Source organism: Barbus barbus, assembly GCF_936440315.1.
Source record: "Barbus barbus genome assembly, chromosome: 19".
Classification (NCBI taxonomy): Eukaryota; Metazoa; Chordata; class Actinopteri; order Cypriniformes; family Cyprinidae; genus Barbus; species Barbus barbus.
In genome coordinates this window covers 20,044,459-20,062,275 of record NC_136747.1, presented here as the reverse complement: position 1 = coordinate 20,062,275, position 17,817 = coordinate 20,044,459, and the positions used below count along the sequence as shown (strand labels likewise).

Sequence of the window (17,817 nt, the reverse complement as noted above, 5' to 3'; positions counted from 1 at the left end):
ATAGTGTAATTTAGGCCATGGTAAAGACATTCTTTAAGATTCTGATTAATTATGAATAGTTGATATTTAATGTTGATTCACCTGCATAGATAATTTTAGTTTTAATTTTTTTTCTCTCTTTTTTTATCGTGCTCCTTTTGTTAATAAGGTAATGCAAAACAGACAATATCTTGAATATACCTCTTTTTTGTGAGGTAATAATAATGCATAATATTGTGTTTAGGAGCAGTTATGTTTTTTAAGCTTATTTTAGTATTTTCTCAAACAAATTTCTCCACAAATCAAAGTCAGTGACGTTTGTAACTTAGAGAAAACATTCAAAAAACATATTTAAAAAAACTTGAGCATGAAAACGTATTGAAATTTTTTTTATTTTTTTTTTACAATACTGATGAAGTTGTACAGTCATGTGCATCAGTTGTCAGAAACTTTAAGGACAATGGTATAAATGTTTCTCAACAAATACATGAAATGAACAATACAAAGATTACACTTTTAATAATCATCACGGACATTCTTGACCCTGATATCCAAAAACAAAACAAAACAAAAAATCACTTTTCCCAAAAAGGACATCTCATAGGGGAATAAAAATAGGCTATATTATCTCAATACATACACAATACAGCTCACAATCAGAGATAAATACGATGGTTTTGAAATTGCCTGTTTCGAAATACAAGGGAAAAGTCACAACATGAGACTCCTTTCCAGCTCGCGCCCATAGATGCTAATTAAGAATCAGATGAGTCTTGTTACAGAAACGTCACATGTTTTGCTGTATTAAATTAAAGCTCGTGCGGGTGACTGGGAGATGGGTGAGAGAGCAGAAGACAGCTGAGGGGTCTGAGATTTAGCAGCTGGTGGCAAAGGAAAAAACCCTATAAATTATACCTTCATTCTCATCCAACAAATCGACACGATGCATTTGGAAATGTTACTTGTGCTGGCCTGGGCATTGTTCGTTCCTGTAACGAACAGCAAAAAATGTAAGTTTATAATTATATTTGCTACATATTTAATCAGCAATTATTATTTTTTTAATAATAAACTTTTGACGTTGTTGCACAAGCGACTTTTATATCAAGATAATAACGTATTTTTATATATAAGCCATTTATAAACTATTTTATAGAGTAAGCTAAGCTATAAAATTGTTAACGACTTCCAAATTCACAAAAAGTCGAGAAATAGTAGGCTGATAAAACAAATATACATAGGCTAACTTGAAATATTTTTACATTGTGTTGGATTAAGCTGTTTTCTTCCGCGCGCTGCAGTCTCATGAAACTAATTAAGCAATCCGCGTTACGTGAGAGTCTTGTGAAAATACTTCCGTTCATCGCCAGATTATAAGAATATGTGACAATCCACAATTATAGATTCTTTTTCAGTATCTTAGTTGGGGAGAAAAAAGTATCCATAAACATATAATGCAAAATAAACAAAAATATGTAAGTGCGTAAATTAAGCACATTTCATGAGCTCTTCATGAGGCTAGTTTTCACATTTTTCGTTCCTGCAGTGAATATTTCTCAGAGTGGGTTGATCTATTTATTTTTTTTAGGTTTATGTCTGTTTTTTATGTATCCCAGTAGAAAGTAACAAGGCCAGCTTTACCTGTTATATTTGACGAAATTTAAAATGACTAATCCTCGTGCATTTATCTGTCAGCTTCAGACGGCTTTCACAGTTTTTTTTTGTTCCCTGTCATTCGTGCAGCTTATGGTGACATGTTCCCTCACAAACACAAACTCCCTATTCCATTCGCAATCCCTGGATGGGAACCGGACACGAACCCTTGGGACGAATCTCTGTATCCCCCCTTCAAACAGCAGCTGAATCGCAGACATGGTAAGAGTTTGTAAGAGATTCCTGCTATGCAGTAAAGTTTGATATACGTAACTTACACAAAATTACCAAATGATGAATAGTAAATTATTGTTTTTATAAAAGTGTAAAACCATGCAACCTCGGGCTCTATAAAAATGTAGCCTATTAACGTGATTATTTACACAACAGCAAGATAATTTTTTCAAAAATAACTTCTATAGTTTTCTCAAACATAATGTAATGTTTTAGAGCAACACAAACCATATAATACCACATTAATTCATCAGTTGCCAATAGGGCTTGCCCAAATATCCACACTGGGATCTTTGCACTTGACTACTTGTATACTTAAATGACATATTTCCTGTATTTGCCCCAAGTGTTCAAGTGAGCATGAAGACCACAAATGTGTGCAAAACTGATTATTACCCGATGGGACACACTTTATTGTAAAAATGCAAGTGTTCAAATAGATTTATTTTAATTTTCAATATTTTGCATTTTAAAATACAATTCTAAATGTCTGTTCAGTATTCTCTAAGAGACGACACAATTAAGTAAAAAGTGATGCTTTAATTAATTGATAAAAAGCAGTTGCAAATGTTGTACAAAATCAACATACTCATCTGTGTATCAATAAAATGTGTATCACTTTGTTTTACTACTAAAGTATATGTAATATTTTAATTATTATTAGTATTTAACTTACACTGGAAAGGTTTCCACAATCTCTCATGAGATCTCGGCAAAGCCTCAATTCATTTCCAGAACATTATTCATGATACACTTAGCCTTGAATACCAATCTCAAGTGGCCAAGATAGCAGTGTGGATATTTAGACAAAGCCTTAGTTATTTACGCTTCTGTTTTCCCACCAAAATGATGTCACCTCCAATGACCTCATGGGTTAAAGAGATATTACAAAAGTTTGACAAGATGGAAATTCAGGCCACAGGAGGGAAAAAAAAGACTACCAATTTAAACAGTACATGTTTTGTTTGAAACATTTTGATTTGAGGAATTATGGGGAAAATTGGCATGAATATTTCTTATTTTTTCTTTTATAATATTAAAACTGTGTAAGCCCTCTTTTCATCTATCTGAGTTTGAGCTTCAAATATTTTCTTCTTACGTACTTCTTACATTGTTAAATGTTCCCTGTTTTGTGTTACCAAGAGAGACTGATTTTATTTTCTCCATTATATTAAAACACTAATCATATGATGCTCTCTCATGAACACCAAAGAGAAACCACCGAGGGTGCGCCTCACGAGCGACAGTCCAGCAATGAACGGCTCGTGCATCTCGTTCACTGCAGCTCTGGAGTTTCCACCATGTCAGAAAGAGGACAGCAGCGGCAACCTGGTGTATGATGAGCACTGTGACGACGGTACGATGGAGGCCTCAGGTGCTTCATACTCCTATAATCTCTGAACAATGTACAAATGCAAGGGGAAAAAAAATTACCTGTATTTTAAAAATTGCATTTATATTCCCAAATAAGGATGAAAAGCATATTTCAATGGGTCTAACACCTTTAACACCGTTAATTTTCAGCCAATGGACAGGTGCGTTCAGGATATGTGTTTAATTGGACAGCCTGGTTGGATGACTATGGCTTTGGAAAGTGTACAGATCTGAAGAGGTGCAATGTTTTCCCTGATGGAAAGCCTTTTCCTCAGAGCAATGACTGGAGACGTAGAGGTTATGTGTATGTGTGGCACACCATGGGTGAGTGTCAGTCATTCACTGACCTGAATCATATCAGTGTAATAATAATTCACTCTACATAGTGTAAGCACACTAATGGACCATCATCCTGTGGTTTCCCTCACAGGCCAGTATTTTGAGACATGTGATGGCTCCTCCTCCCATCTGACCCTGAACACCACTAACATGACGTTCGGAGCTGGTGTGATGGAGGTGATGGTGTACCGTAAACGTGAGCGCAGGAAGTACAGCCCACTCTCTGTGGACAGTACCGTATTCTTCATAACAGGTCTGCTAGTTACTTTTGTCTTTATGTATATATTTTATATATGAAATACATCAATATTAGCGAATCGATATATAATTTTATTATATAATTCAATTTTCAGCAGCAATTCCAAAGTCTTCAGTGTCACATGATCCTTCAGAAATCATTCTAATATGCTGAAATTAAAAACATTTCTTCTTATTAATGTGGAAAACAGTTGTGCTTTTTAATATTTTTGTGGAAATCATGATACAATTTTAAGAGATTTAAAAAAAGAAATTAATACTTTTATTCAGGAAGGATGCATTAAATTGATTAAAAGTGACAGTAAAGACATTTATAATGCTACAAATAAATTATATTTCAGATACATTGCTAATTGAACTTTCTACTCATCAAAGAGTCTTGAAAAGAAAGTATCACAGTTTCCACAAACTGTTTACAACATATGAGAACCATTTTTAAAAATGTAAACATTAAAAAAGCTGAAAATTTTTGTTTTGTCATGACACAAATATATTACATTTTTAAATATATTCTAATAGAGAATGATTTAAAATTGTAATAATTTCACATTACAGTCATTACTGTATTAAACTGGTGAGCATTAGAGACTTTCCACACAAAAACTAAAAAAATAGTTTAATAGTCCATATTATTCCAAACTTTTGACTGGTGATAATATGTATGTATGTGTAAACCCTTTCCATATTTATTGGTCAATTTTTTTTCTTCATTCAGATAAGATTCCACTCTCTGTGAACATTTCCCAGAAGCATCCAGCCAGCATAACTGACAAAAACGTCTTTGTCAGAGGGTCAGATGTGATTTTCAACGTCCAGATCCACGACCCAAGCAGCTATCTGAAGACAGCTGATGAGGTGGACTTCATTTGGGACTTTCGGGATGGCAACCAGTTGGTCACACACAGCAATGTGGCAACCCATACGTACAACACTCTTGGAAATGTGACAGTCAAGCTCCTCGTGGAAGCATCGTTCCGTGTGCCCTGCCCGCCACCGACTCCAACACCAATGCACTTTACACAAGCTCATACCACGGGTAATCTCATAAACACAGGCACTTTACTCTCCCAGACAACAGATATCCTATTATCCAAGCCAGACATATCATATTCATTATTATCCATCAGGACAAAATGTGTCCATTTATCTAGTGGAGTAAAGCAATCTTATGCTTAAAACTGCTGTCATGTTAAAGGCCAGCCAACAGTCTTTCTATAAAATAATTCAATCACTTTCATGTGCTGCAGCGATGCCTACGTTACCGCCTGGCACTCACGCATTCACTAGCAAAATGGAGACAACCAAGGGTGAGACGAGTTATGTTTACAGCAAGAAAAAAAACAATTATATCTAATAGAATACTTAAAAAACATTTCTACAATGCATTTTATATTTTCAACACTTTAAATCCCTGCTCCAGCTCCCATCATCACCAATCCTTCACCAACTACAACTCCTCGAGTCCCTACAACTGCTGTCCCAACAACCGAACCATTGCAAACCAATTCAGAAGTGACGTCTAGTACAGCAAGCGCTGTGCCTGAGACCAGTTCCACCTATAAGCAGCCCACCTCACCCCCGATGATCAAACACACACACTTCAAGGAGTTGGACTGTTTCCGCCATATGTATGGCTCCTTTGAAGGCGAGATCATCCTCATTGGTAAGAAGATTGTCAGAACACCTTTTTCAAAAAAAGCCAGATATCAGGTTTATTGTAAACTTATGGAAGCTTTAATTCTGGGTTTATAACTCATAATTTGGATTTTTTTACACCTTGCCTTGATAGATAAACTCACGATTGCAAGAAAAAAGTTTGAATTGTGAGATGGAAAAAAAAAAAAGTGACCTTTTTTTTTTTTTTTTATTCTGTAGTGGAAACAAAAAAAAAAAAAAGAAAACCGAAAGAAAACTTGAGACAAAACCACACTTCTGAGGAAAAAAAACAAAAACCGAACTCAGAATTGTGAGATATAACCTTTGAAATGCAAGAAAAAAAAAAGAATTCTGCATTTATGAAAACAAACAAAAAACTGTCAGAATTTGAGAAAAAAAGTTTATATTCCATACGAAATTAAAACCTTAAATTAATACTGAAAATGAACAAATAAAAACTAAATAAAACTAAATAAAAAAAAAAATAGTTTTGTTTTAAGTACTAAAATAAACTATATAAGCATCTTCTAAAAAAAAAAGAACTAATAAAATAATAAAAATTACAAAAGATAATTACTAAAATTAAAATATAAAAATAAATATAATTTTAAAAATAAATAATAACTGTAAGTGTAATAATACTAAAATAACACTTTGCACTTTGTATTGTACTCCAGTATACAAAAGATTTGAATTATAACATTTAAAAAAAAAAAAGTAATTAAATTATAATTATAAAATAATGAATTCTAAAATCTAATTTTATGTCTGTTTCTACAGAACCTCCTCTAGCTCTGCAGAACCTGCCAGCCAATCAGATTTTAAAGGTGTCTACTGACAAAGTGACCAACACATCTGTAAACTTCATGGTGACTTGCTCAGGCAGGTAAGATTCACACAAACGCAAAAATATATGCAATGCAAAGACAGGAGATCATGTGCTTCACATGACAAGCCAGAAAGTGAAGAGCATTTATAAGATGTAGATGATTCTGATGTGCAGTGAGCGTTTGAAGCCCTGCAGCTGAGACATTTCACAGCATGTCACCGTCATATACGTAAAAAAACATTGTCACATTTACAACAGATGACCGCTGGATCACACGCATACATTAAATTTAACTAAGCATCATCTCTCCTTTTCTTAGTGTTCCCTCAGTGGCCTGCACCATAGTGGCCAACTCCGCCTGTCGGGAGGTCAAGAATATTGTGTGTGAGGACGTGGCCCCTTACGGCGAAGGATGCAAGATCAGCTTGACACGCATTTTCCAAACACCGGGCAATTACTGTGTTAACATCACATTGGGTCTGCCTGGAGGCTTGGCTCTTGCCACCACCACCTCAGTTACAATTGGCAACAGTCCTAACATAAGTCCGTTTTGAGAATTGCAGTCAATTTTGTCTGTATATTTATTTTCCATTTAATCATTTTAAAATATATTGTTCTAAAGCACCTTTACACAGCAGTGTTATTTTAGTATTTAGATACTATTTAGTATTTATTTAGATATAGAATTTATTCATTTAAATTAGATTTTCTTTTTATAATTTGCTTGAATTTTAATTGTAATTTTTAGCGTTTTAGTCATGTGCTTTTGTAATCTTTCTTTTTTCTTTTTTAACATTTATCAGTTTTAGTATTTTGAATACATTTTGAACTTTCAAGTTCTGTTCTTATAATTTTCCTTAGTTAAAATTTTAGTTTTAGTATAATTTTTTTTTTTTTTTTACATTTCTATTTAGCTTTTTTAATTTTAATTTTGTTTTACATCTTATTTCATTTCTCTTTTTCAGTATTTTTTAAAATATTTTCAATTGGCTTGTATTTTTATAATTTGCTTTAATTTGTAATTTTTTTTTAAGTTTTGTGAGCTTTGGTCATTTTATTAATTTTTCTAAAAAACATTTCTATTTAGACTTGTTTTTATTTCAGTTTGAGTTATTTTAGTACATTACTTTAAACATTTCAGTTAGTTGCCAAGGCAACATTTATCATTTGAATTTGTCATCTATTTTATTTCAAATATTACAAAGATTTATGAATTTATAAATGTACAGCCTTACATTTAATATTCATATCATTACAAACATAACTGGCTGACAATCATTTACATTTTTGTCTCTTTTTCTTAGGCTCTCCTAAATCCTCCCATGTAGCTGAGCTGGTTCTGTCTTCCAGCGCTGTGCTTATTTCCATCTTTGCATTCATTGCGGTCATGGTTTACAAGTGAGTACCACTAACCAAACTGATAGTTTGAAAACATAACAGTCTGCATCCTAAGCTTTTCTTTTTTTTCTCTCAATTCCTTTTAGGCGATATAAGGTGTACCGTCCGGTGAGACCCTCTATGTTGGATGATGCTGAGAGAAGTGCTGGTAGCTGGAGTTTAAGCAAACTAAGAGCAACTCTGTTCTCTGTTGACGAGGAGAAAAGCCGTTTATTGACAGAGAGGCCACTATAGACTGATCCCAGTTTTTGCAGCAAAGTTGCTATTTATTTGATACATGAGTTTGGCTGTAGGTTATCTAAGAGAATAACAAGAGATCTCATAGGTGCTTGCTTTCAGCAAGATTAGATTACATTGGCATCAGTTTGACTAGAATAAGTAATCATTTCAGTTATATCACATGCAAGCTTTAAAGATTTTGGTAACACTTTACAATAAGGTTCATTAGTTAACATGAACTAAGAATGAACAATACTTCTACATCATTTATTAATCTTAATTTCAGCATTTACTAATGCATTAAAATCACGAGTTGTGCTTGTTAACATTAATGCACTGCGAACTAACATGAATAAGCAATGAACAACTGTATTTTTATTAACTAACATTAACAAAGATGAATAAAAAGTGTAATAAATGTAGTGTTCAATGTTCGTTCATGTTAATTAATACATTAATGTTAACAAATGACACCTGATTGTAAAGTGTTACCAAGATTTTTAATGAAAGATATAAACTATGCCAGATCTACAGGTGTTTCCATCATCTAAAATAACTAATACTAACCAACCAATCACAGTCCAATGCATGACAAATCGCAGTTTTGTTTTCCCAAACCAAAATCACTAAAATATGGGATTTAAAGGTGAAAATAACTACTTTTGCCCATTTTTCAAGTGACACTTTGTCTCAACTGATTTGACATGCTCCTTAATTTGCAGACAGGATGAGAAAGTTGACAGAAGTTGGATGTTTTATGTTCTGAGAAGTTAGAATTTTATTTTGACCACAGTTAAGAGATATTTGAATGTCTGGGGACTACAATTGGTGCACTTTTTTGAGACCTCGGTTTGATTACTAACCATTTCTTTTTATAAAGCAGGAATTAAACAACATGGGAAATTTGTGTTACTGATCACATATACCATGCAGGTATGCTTATTTAAAAAAAAATAATCATTTGACAGCACTTTTGGAAATGATCCGATCAAAAAACTTGTTCACTTCTGTAAGTGCTATATACACAAATATTCTAATAAAATGTCTAAATCACTGTTTGCTAATGATCTACATAACCTCTGCCACACTGGTGGCCAATTTAAAATATTTCTCAATCTTCACACACACTCATAGAATGCTCCAAAAGGCTCGTTTCCTTTTTTGGCAATGCTTTGTTTTCTACTAAAGAATATTTTGAACAAAGAAAAGTTCAATGGATGTGAAAGATTCTTCAAACTATAGATGGCATTAAAGATGCATTACTTTTTAAGAGTATACACTCTTAAAAATAAAGGGAACTTCAAAGGTTCTTCACAGCGATGCCATAGATGAACCATTCAAAGTTTCTTTAAAGAACCATCTCTTTCTTACCTTTTTATAATCTGAAGAATCTTCTTTATCTACAAAGAACCTTTTGTGAAACAGATGTTAAAGGTTCTTATGGAACCATTTAGACAAAAAGGTCCTTCTATGGCATCGAGTAACAACTTTATTTTTAAGAGTAAGTGTCATTGTATTGGAACTGAAATTAAACCAATATTTGGGGACGGGACAGGAGGGAGAGAACAACCTTCCAGTTCACAAATCATATGCTCCCAAATACACATGAAACAACAACTAAAAACACCCAACAAATCTGGACACAAAGAACAGCCAAGGAATTACAAAAAAAAATGGTTGCTATAGGAGCCAACTTGACTTTTAATTATTTTCTTTGTATCAGAGGCATTTGACAAGTGGAGGTGTGTGAGGGCACACAAGCACGGTCGGAAGGGATGTTGTTTATGCTGAAATCGGACCACTTTTCCCCCCGGAACTATTCCAGCTCCTGGATTTCCACATCACATTCCCACTGAAACATGACTCACCACACAACACAGCCATGAAATGAAATTGGATCAGATCCCAGTCAAAAAAAAAAAAAAAAACCTGTAGCATCCATAAGACACGAAAAAAGTAAAAAATAAAAACTTCATTGTTCATAAGCAAGAATGAAGCAGGTCCTTGAAAACAAACTTCTCTATAGCCATAATTAATCAGATCCCAAATAAACACTTTGACTTTTAATACAATACTTATGCAAGAAATAAAGCCCAATACAAGGAAGCCACACCACCAAACCAAGAAGCAGAAGAAAAAAGCAAGGTGAGGTTTCAAATCAGTTAGCAGAGAATAAATTGCAGGCAAAAACGAAATCATTTTCTCACTCATCTTTAAAGTCTAGCCATACATGATTTTTTTTTAATTATATTTTTTTTCTGTGAGGAAAGGGGCAGATGGAACATATAGATTCTAACATAGCAATATGCCTCTAATTTAAATACTTTTCTAATAAGAGGTAGATCAAAAACCGTGTAAGAGAAGGGTGGAAAGAAAAACAAAACGATCACTTGTGCCCCTCTGGTCAGCGCTCGGCGCCACGCGCGTACCCAGTGCGGAAGTGTTCGCGAGGGACTTGAGGTATCGCTGCGCGCGCTGGAGGTTTCAGGTGAGACGGAGCCCACCCTTTCCTCAGCTGAGGTAGACAATGGCCTTTCTAGTGTGGAAGCATGGATGCACTCTTTTACCACAATCAAATCATATTTACATTCTGCATGAAAACAAAAGGAATATTGGTTTCCCAGTTTCTTTACTAAACGTTTTTTCTTTGCTAAAGTTCGTTTTATATATATATATTTTTTTTTTTGCTTTTTTCACTTTGAATGATAAACGAAAGATATAGCTAAATGAAACCGTTCGCGCGTCCATCTCTACGTTACTGCTCGTTATCCTAGAGACGCGCCATTGACTATTGTAACCTAGCTATGAACGCAAAAGCATCAGAACAGTGTAACTCCCGAACCCCTGACATGCATTGACTGACGGTAAACACTGAATATCTTCGGCATATAAAGACCAGTTTGATGCGAAAAAACAAAAACAAAAAAAGAAAAAGAAAAAAAAAGCCCGTCCCAAGACCAAACGGAGCGCGTTATTTGGAAAAGGGAGAAAAAAAAAAGGTTGAGCACAGGAAAAGAAAAAACCTCAATCGGGCTGGTTATTTTAATTTGATAGATAACTAGTCGCGCCGAGGATGAGAGGGTGTCAAAGAGGTTACAGCAGGACATTGCTTATCCCTGACCTCTATTGCTTGCATCCAACCCTAACGGAAGTGTAATGAAATGCGGGTGAAACGCCTGCTACCGCCGAAACGGTTATCAGCATATTAGCACGGCACTGCTGCTGTATGTACGGGTGGCGTTATTTCTCATTACCTTGACGATGTTCAGAGGGTGGTGGCTCCTCAGCGACACTGAGGCGCTTTTCCTTTCTTTCTCCTATCTGTAGCTAACACTGAAGCCCAAACTCTGCTCTTTCACCTGTGCGATGCGCGCAAACGTGTAACGTTATTTATACAGTTAGTTATTCATCGCGCGCGCGGCAAAGTGAACAAGGCAGAATTCGAGCATCATCCCTTAACTACAGACTAAATTTTACATTTTCTTAAAAAAATAAAAATGTTCAAGAACTATTAGCTTTATAAAGTATACAAAATACCACAAAGCAAAATAATAAAAAAAAAAAAAACTTTTTTTTTCATATATCATTTTCTTTTTTTCTGAGGTACTCTAGCCTGAGGTAGATCAGTAAAATGCATATTAACTTGGTTTCCTGGCCAACACCAATCAACACTTCCCTCAGTCATAAGTGGCAGTGTTGCTCCACCTTTCATTATTATATATATATATATATATATATATATATATATATATATATATATATATATATATATATATATATATATATATATATATATATACACATACATACATACATATATACATACATATACGTACACACACACACACATTTTATATACTATTCATCTATAAAATGCATCAGAATTTATAAAATGCCACTATGGATCCCAGGACAGCGTGCTTCCATCAACAATCCTCTTTCCATCTCAAGCCAAAGACCTTAAACCCCACCCTGTGTCACCCATTCCTTACCCCAAAAACAGGCTTGAAAAGCCTTTTATACTCAAAATGCTGCATTTCCCAATAAACTCATAACCAAAACAAAGTTTGACATCTGTCAATTAAGGTCTGTGCAGTTACCATATTAAGGCAAGGACTGGGTTGCTGACTTTTACGATTTGTTTGAAAGAGGGGGGATTGTGGTGCGGGAAAGTGCAGGTGTACACAATCTCACTAAAACTTAAGGAGGAATGGGTGTAAAAGCGGGCGGGGCTGTAAGGACATTCCCTGACCCCTGAGATGGACGCGTCCCGTGTCCTTTCAGTCTCCGAGAAGACGCAGTGGCTCTATTTCCTCCGGGCAACTGGTGGACCTGTGGCCGAGGCCTTGGGCTGCTGCTGCCGCCTCACCTGAGAGATAATCTCCTGGATCTTCCTCTGGGCCAGCTGGTACACATGAAAGAAAACAAAGTAGAAAAAAAAAATTACTCATACAGCAAAATAACTTAAAACCATCAAAATGCTCAAGCAATAAATAGAAACAAAGTAAAACATTTTAAATGAGATATATATATATATAAAACATATGAATGACAAAGCTGTGGGGGGTATGAATAAACAATTTATAATTACTTTCATTTAAATATTAAATTACTAAATTTTTAAATCGTCATTTAAATGATTATGTCAATGGCCTCGTGGGCAGCATGCCGACATATAGCGGCGTTGTGCTTCGGGCATCCCAAGTTCGAGTCCTGGCTCGCAGACGTTTCCCAGTCCCATCCCCTCTCTCCCACTTCGCTTCCTATCTAATAACTGTCCTATCATAAAAACCCAACAAAAAAAAATTACATTACAGTACATTACTATTGGAAGGGGCGCCATGAGGTTTAGATTCCCCCCATATCAGTAATCATGGAATCCTCGATATCAGCCCCATTGCAATTTGGGTGGTTAGACAAGCCCAGGCACAATTTATACCGAGGGGGACACCCCACCCCCAAGAACGAGATTTATAGCGAGAGAGCCCTCAAAACTCTAAACACGCCCCTGGTTTTGTGGGGATGCTAGAGGGTGCCAGATACCCCCAAGTGAATGCAAAAGCACCCTCATTTGAAGTTCTGACAAACTACTCAGTGCGTATGTGTCTTTGCGCTCTGGACAGCGTCAAAAGATACTATTTGAAACATGTTTTTGCAGTGTTGAACAGTGTTGGCGGGTAACGCATTACAAGTAACGCAAGTTACGTAACCAGCTTACATTTTTCAAGTAACTAGTAAAGTAACATTACCTTTTAATTTACAAGAAAATAGCTGAGTCACTTTTTCAAAAAGTTACTTTTTTCCCCCCATTTATTGACTGACAGTTCTCCCGTCCCCATGTTGGGAGAAATCGGAAGTACAGAGGCATTGTGTGCGCTGTGTGAACATGTTACTCTAATTCAGGACTAGATGTGAATGTGCATTAATTCATCCCACTCGCAAAAAAACAGATTTAATATTCATCAAAATGAATTAAAACAGTGAAATGCAAACTCAGAATATGACGCAAACCAGCAATAATTAAATGTTAAACCACACAAATCTAATTCCATTTTATTAGCCAATGTCTTTGATGCTGACCTTTGATGATCCAGTTCAACCATACTAATAAGCAAAAATGACTTTAGATAAACAATTGTGCTTCATTTTTTTTTTATTGCTGAAGAGTGTTGAACCTTCTCCTGCGTTATACTGTACAGATGTGAATTTACTTTTCCTTCAGCCTAAGGTTTATTCATTACACTTTTTGGTGTGAAAGGGCGTTTATATTTACGCAAAAGTAACGTAACATTACTTTCCATAAAATGTAATGTAATTAGTTTCTCTCTTTTTTAGGGGAGTAACGCAATATTGGAATGCATTACTTTTAAAAGTAACTTTCCCCAACACTGGTGTTGAACAATGTAGCCAATCACAGACATGTGTTTATTTCTTGAACACAATGCCCAATCAGAAACATAAATATGGTAACACTTTAGTATAGGGACCAATTCTCACTATTTACTAGTTGCTTATTAGCATGCTTGTTAACATTTTGGCTGTTTATTAGTGCTTAAAGCACATTCTGCATGATCATATTCTACATCCCTAATCCTTTCCAATACCTACAGTGGGGAAGAAAATATTTGATCCCTTGCTGATTTTGTATGTTTGCCCACTGACAAAGAAATGATCAGTCTATAATTTTAATGGTAGGTTTATTTGAACAGTGAGAGAATAACAACAAAGCCAGAAAAACATAAAAAAAAAAAAAAAAGTTATAAAATGATTTGCATTTTAACAAGTCAAATAAGTATTTGATCCTCTATCAATCAGCAAGATTTCTGGCTCCCAAGTGTCTTTTATATAGGTAACGAGCTGAGATTAGGAGCACTCTCTTAAAGGGAGTGCTCCTAATCTCAGTTTGTTACCTGTATAAAAGACAACCTGTCCACAGAAGCAATCGATTAATCAGATTCCAAACTCTCCACCATGGCCAAGACCAAAGAACTATCCAAAGATGTCAGGGACAAGATTGTAGACCTACACAAGACTGGAATGGGCTACAAGACCATCGCCAAGCAGCTTGGTGAGAAGATGACAACAGTTGGATCCATTACTCGCAAATGGAAGAAACACAAAATAACTGTCAATCTCCCTTGGACAATGATTCAGAGAAAAGCTGGGTGAAAGTGTTGTGGTCATATGAGACCAAAAATCAAGCTCTTTGGCATCAACTTAACTCGTCCTGTTTGGAGGAGGAGGAATGCTGCCTATGACCCCAAGAACACCATCCCCACTATCAAACATGGAGGTGGAAACATTATGTTTTGGGGGTGTTTTTCTGCTAAGGGGACAGGACAACTGCACCACATCAAAGGGACGATGGACAGGCCAATGTACCGTCAGGGCCAGGGCACTGAAAATGGGTTGTGGATGGGTATATTCCAGCATGACAATGACCCAAAACACACGGCCAAGGCAACAAAGGAGTGGCTCAAGAAGAAGCACTTTAAGTCCTGGCGTGGCATAGCCAGTCTCCAGACCTTAATCCCATAGAAAATCTGTGGAGGGATCTGAAAGGGTTACTCCACACCAAAATTAAAGTTGTCATTAAATCACTTACACCCATGTCGTTCCAAACCCGTAAAAGGTTCGTTCTTCTTCAGAACACAATTTAAGATATTTTGGATGAACACCGGGAGGCTTGTGACTGTCCCATTGACTTCCAAACAATTAACACCGTCAAGGCCCAGAAAAAAAAGATATCATCAGAATAGTCCATCTACCATCAGTGGTTCAATCTGAATTTTATGAAGCTACGAGAATACTTTTTGTATGCAAAAAAACCCCTAAAATAACGACTTCATTCAACAATTCATCTCCTCTGCGTTCAAATCAAAAGCGGAATTTAATGAAGACGTATCTGTGAGGTGCAGCTGACAGAACAGCATACGCGGTTTACATGCAGCGGATACGCTCCAAAATGGCACAGAGGAGATGAATTGTTGAAAATAGTTGTTATTTTAGGGGTTTTGTTGCGTACAAAAAGTATTCTCGTAGCTTCATAAAGTTACAGTTGAACCACTGATGGCAGATGGACTATTCTAACGATGTCTTTCATACTTTTCTGGGCCTTGACGGTGTTAATTGTTTGGAAGTCAATGGGACAGTCACAAGTCTCCCGGTTTTCATCCAAAATATCTTAAATCGTGTTCCGAAGACGAGCGAAGCTTTTACGGTTTTGGAACGACATGGGCTGTAAGTGATTGACAATTTTCATTTTGGGGTGGAGTAACCCTTGAAGGTTCGAGTTGCCAAACGTCAGCCTTGAAACCTTAATGACTTGGAGAGGATCTGCAAAGAGGAATGGGACAAAATCCCTGCAAACCTGGTGGCCAACTAGAAGAAACGTCTGACCTCTGTAATTGCCAACAAGGGTTTTGCCACCAAGTACTAAATCATGTTTCACAAAGGGGTCAAATACTTATTTCACATTTGCACTTATTTTCTGGATATTACTTTTTTTCTGTCTCTCACTGTTCAAATAAACCAACCATTAAAATTAGACTGATCTTTTTTTTTTCAGTGGGCAAACGTACAAAATCAGCAGGGGATCAAATAATTTTTCTCCCCACTGTAAACTTAAAAACGACCTTAACTAATAGGTACCAAATTAGAAGTTTGAGGCAAAAGTCGAAGTTAACGGTTTGTTAATACAGAATTTTTTTTTTTTTGGCATTTTTGCATTTTCCTTAACAGGACAGTAGAGATATGACAGGAAGTGACTGGGAGAGAGAGAGATGAGTGGTGGGAATGGCAAAGGTCCACGAGGTGGGATTCGATCTTAGGACACCCGAAGCACAATTGCACCATATGTTAGCACGCTGCCCACAAGGCTATCTGTGCCAACGTTAATACCGAAAATTTGACCTTAAAATAAAGTCTGACCATAAATACATTTAAATACAGTATTTCAAAAATACATATTTCATTAATCATAATACATGCTCACTATTAAAATGAATAATGAATATCTGTCACTAAAACAAATTCCTCGTATTTGTAAACATACAATAAAGCTCATTCTGATTCTGAATAAAAAGTTGGAATCATTTTGAACTCCACATCAAAAGTTTGGCATGACAACAACACTTACAGATTACTTATTTGTTGTTTTTACCATCAAGCTGGGATCAGAGCAAGTATTTTAACATCAGAAAATGACAACTTTTAGCCCTTCTCTGCAGCTCTAATAGGTCTAATAGCTCAATCACCTGGCTTGCATAGAAGTGGCCTGTGATTTTTACTACTACTTGGTCATTTTCATCAGGCGTCTGGTCCCGCGGGACAACCACCTCTGCACTGGTCAAGTTCTGTAGTTCATTCACCTAAAGAGAAACACGGAGCAGCTATGAATGCATCTGTAAAGCAAACATGACCACTAAAAATTGATGCTATAAATGAAAAGTGGCCATTTACTGTTTTGCCTCCCTTGCCAATGACTCTGCCAGCGGCGAAAGATGGCACTTTTATGTGAGCCTCTAATTTAACCTCTTCCTTCGGTCCAAAGAAGTTCTCCTCTTTTAACTTCCCAAAGATACGTCCCTGAGCCTAAGAAAAATAGCACAGAGAATCAATGCATGAATATACAGTCAAATGAGTGAATATTCATACAGTGGCTCAATTTATACAATGTCACAACATTTTTACCTTGAACTGTGCCTCTGGTGGTCCACTAATAATGACCATTCTTTGCTTGGTGTCAATTTCATCAGCAGGCGCAATCTATCCCGACAAAAATGACAGATCTTAAAAATGTAACACTGCTACAGCATAGGATAACACAAAAATTCTAACCATTACATTTAAATGGTATCAGGGTCATAAGAGGTCATGCTTGCCATCACTCACTTTGATTGACGCACCAGCAAAGCGGCTGAGCTGTTTAATGTGCTGGCCCTGCTTGCCGATAATAGCGCCAACTGCTAGAGCAGGAATGAAGAGGTGCACGGTTTCCGACTCCACCTGTGGCTGCTGACACAAATACACTCATGAGTTATTATCTCACATTTAACACCAAGTAAATCTGCTTTTATGGAGACATCCAGAGAACATACAACAAAACATACAAAAACATCCTGGGAAAACATTCACTCAGTCAATTAACTACTCTAAAAAAAAAAATGTTTTAAGTCAACTATTCACTGTCAACAGATGTTACAACATGAGGAATCAAGACTTGATCTTTTGAATTCACATGGCTTGGAAATATTGCCAGGTTCATAACTCACCCATCCCAAACAAAAAGTACCATTTATTCCAAGTACGCTGCAAAAATCTCTCATTCTCACACAATCCTGATGTTAACTGGATATAAACACCCTGCCTATTCAACA

At 36.0% G+C, this 17,817-nt stretch overlaps 2 protein-coding genes across 3 annotated transcripts in view; one reads left to right on the top strand and one right to left on the bottom strand.

Moving 5' to 3' along the window:
• The first annotated feature begins 809 nt into the window (after positions 1-809).
• Positions 810-8,994, top strand: LOC306884936 (protein QNR-71-like). Of its 2 annotated transcripts, none has more exons than XM_079441194.1 (12): positions 810-989; positions 1,723-1,854; positions 3,080-3,223; positions 3,391-3,564; positions 3,671-3,832; positions 4,553-4,873; positions 5,085-5,144; positions 5,258-5,500; positions 6,274-6,379; positions 6,642-6,865; positions 7,627-7,720; positions 7,807-8,994. In XM_079441194.1, the coding sequence occupies exons 1-12, from the start codon at positions 923-925 to the stop codon at positions 7,952-7,954; spliced, it is 1,875 nt and encodes a 624-aa protein (XP_079297320.1). In that variant the 5' UTR covers positions 810-922; the 3' UTR covers positions 7,955-8,994. The 2 variants fall into 2 exon arrangements, with proteins under 2 accessions (XP_079297320.1, XP_079297319.1); XM_079441193.1 differs by having other exon boundaries at positions 811-989; positions 3,080-3,241.
• A 3,115-nt stretch (positions 8,995-12,109) lies between these two features.
• LOC306885416 (insulin-like growth factor 2 mRNA-binding protein 3) overlaps positions 12,110-17,817 on the bottom strand; it is a 29,177-nt gene continuing 23,469 nt past the window's right edge. The window contains exons 11-15 of the mRNA XM_079441908.1: positions 17,333-17,452; positions 17,132-17,206; positions 16,901-17,032; positions 16,696-16,809; positions 12,110-12,344 (exon numbers count right to left, since the gene is read on the bottom strand). Coding sequence (XP_079298034.1) covers positions 12,246-12,344; positions 16,696-16,809; positions 16,901-17,032; positions 17,132-17,206; positions 17,333-17,452 — 540 coding nt within the window. The 3' untranslated portion in view covers positions 12,110-12,245. The remainder of the gene's footprint in view (positions 12,345-16,695; positions 16,810-16,900; positions 17,033-17,131; positions 17,207-17,332; positions 17,453-17,817) is intronic.

Coding starts and splice junctions, on each gene's coding strand:
- LOC306884936 (XM_079441193.1), top strand. CDS start 923: ATGCATTTGGAAATGTTACTTGTGCTGGCCTGGGCATTGTTCGTTCCT. Junction 990..1,722: donor TGTAACGAACAGCAAAAAAT/GTAAGTTTATAA, acceptor TCATTCGTGCAG/CTTATGGTGACATGTTCCCT. Junction 1,855..3,079: donor GCAGCTGAATCGCAGACATG/GTAAGAGTTTGT, acceptor TGAACACCAAAG/AGAAACCACCGAGGGTGCGC.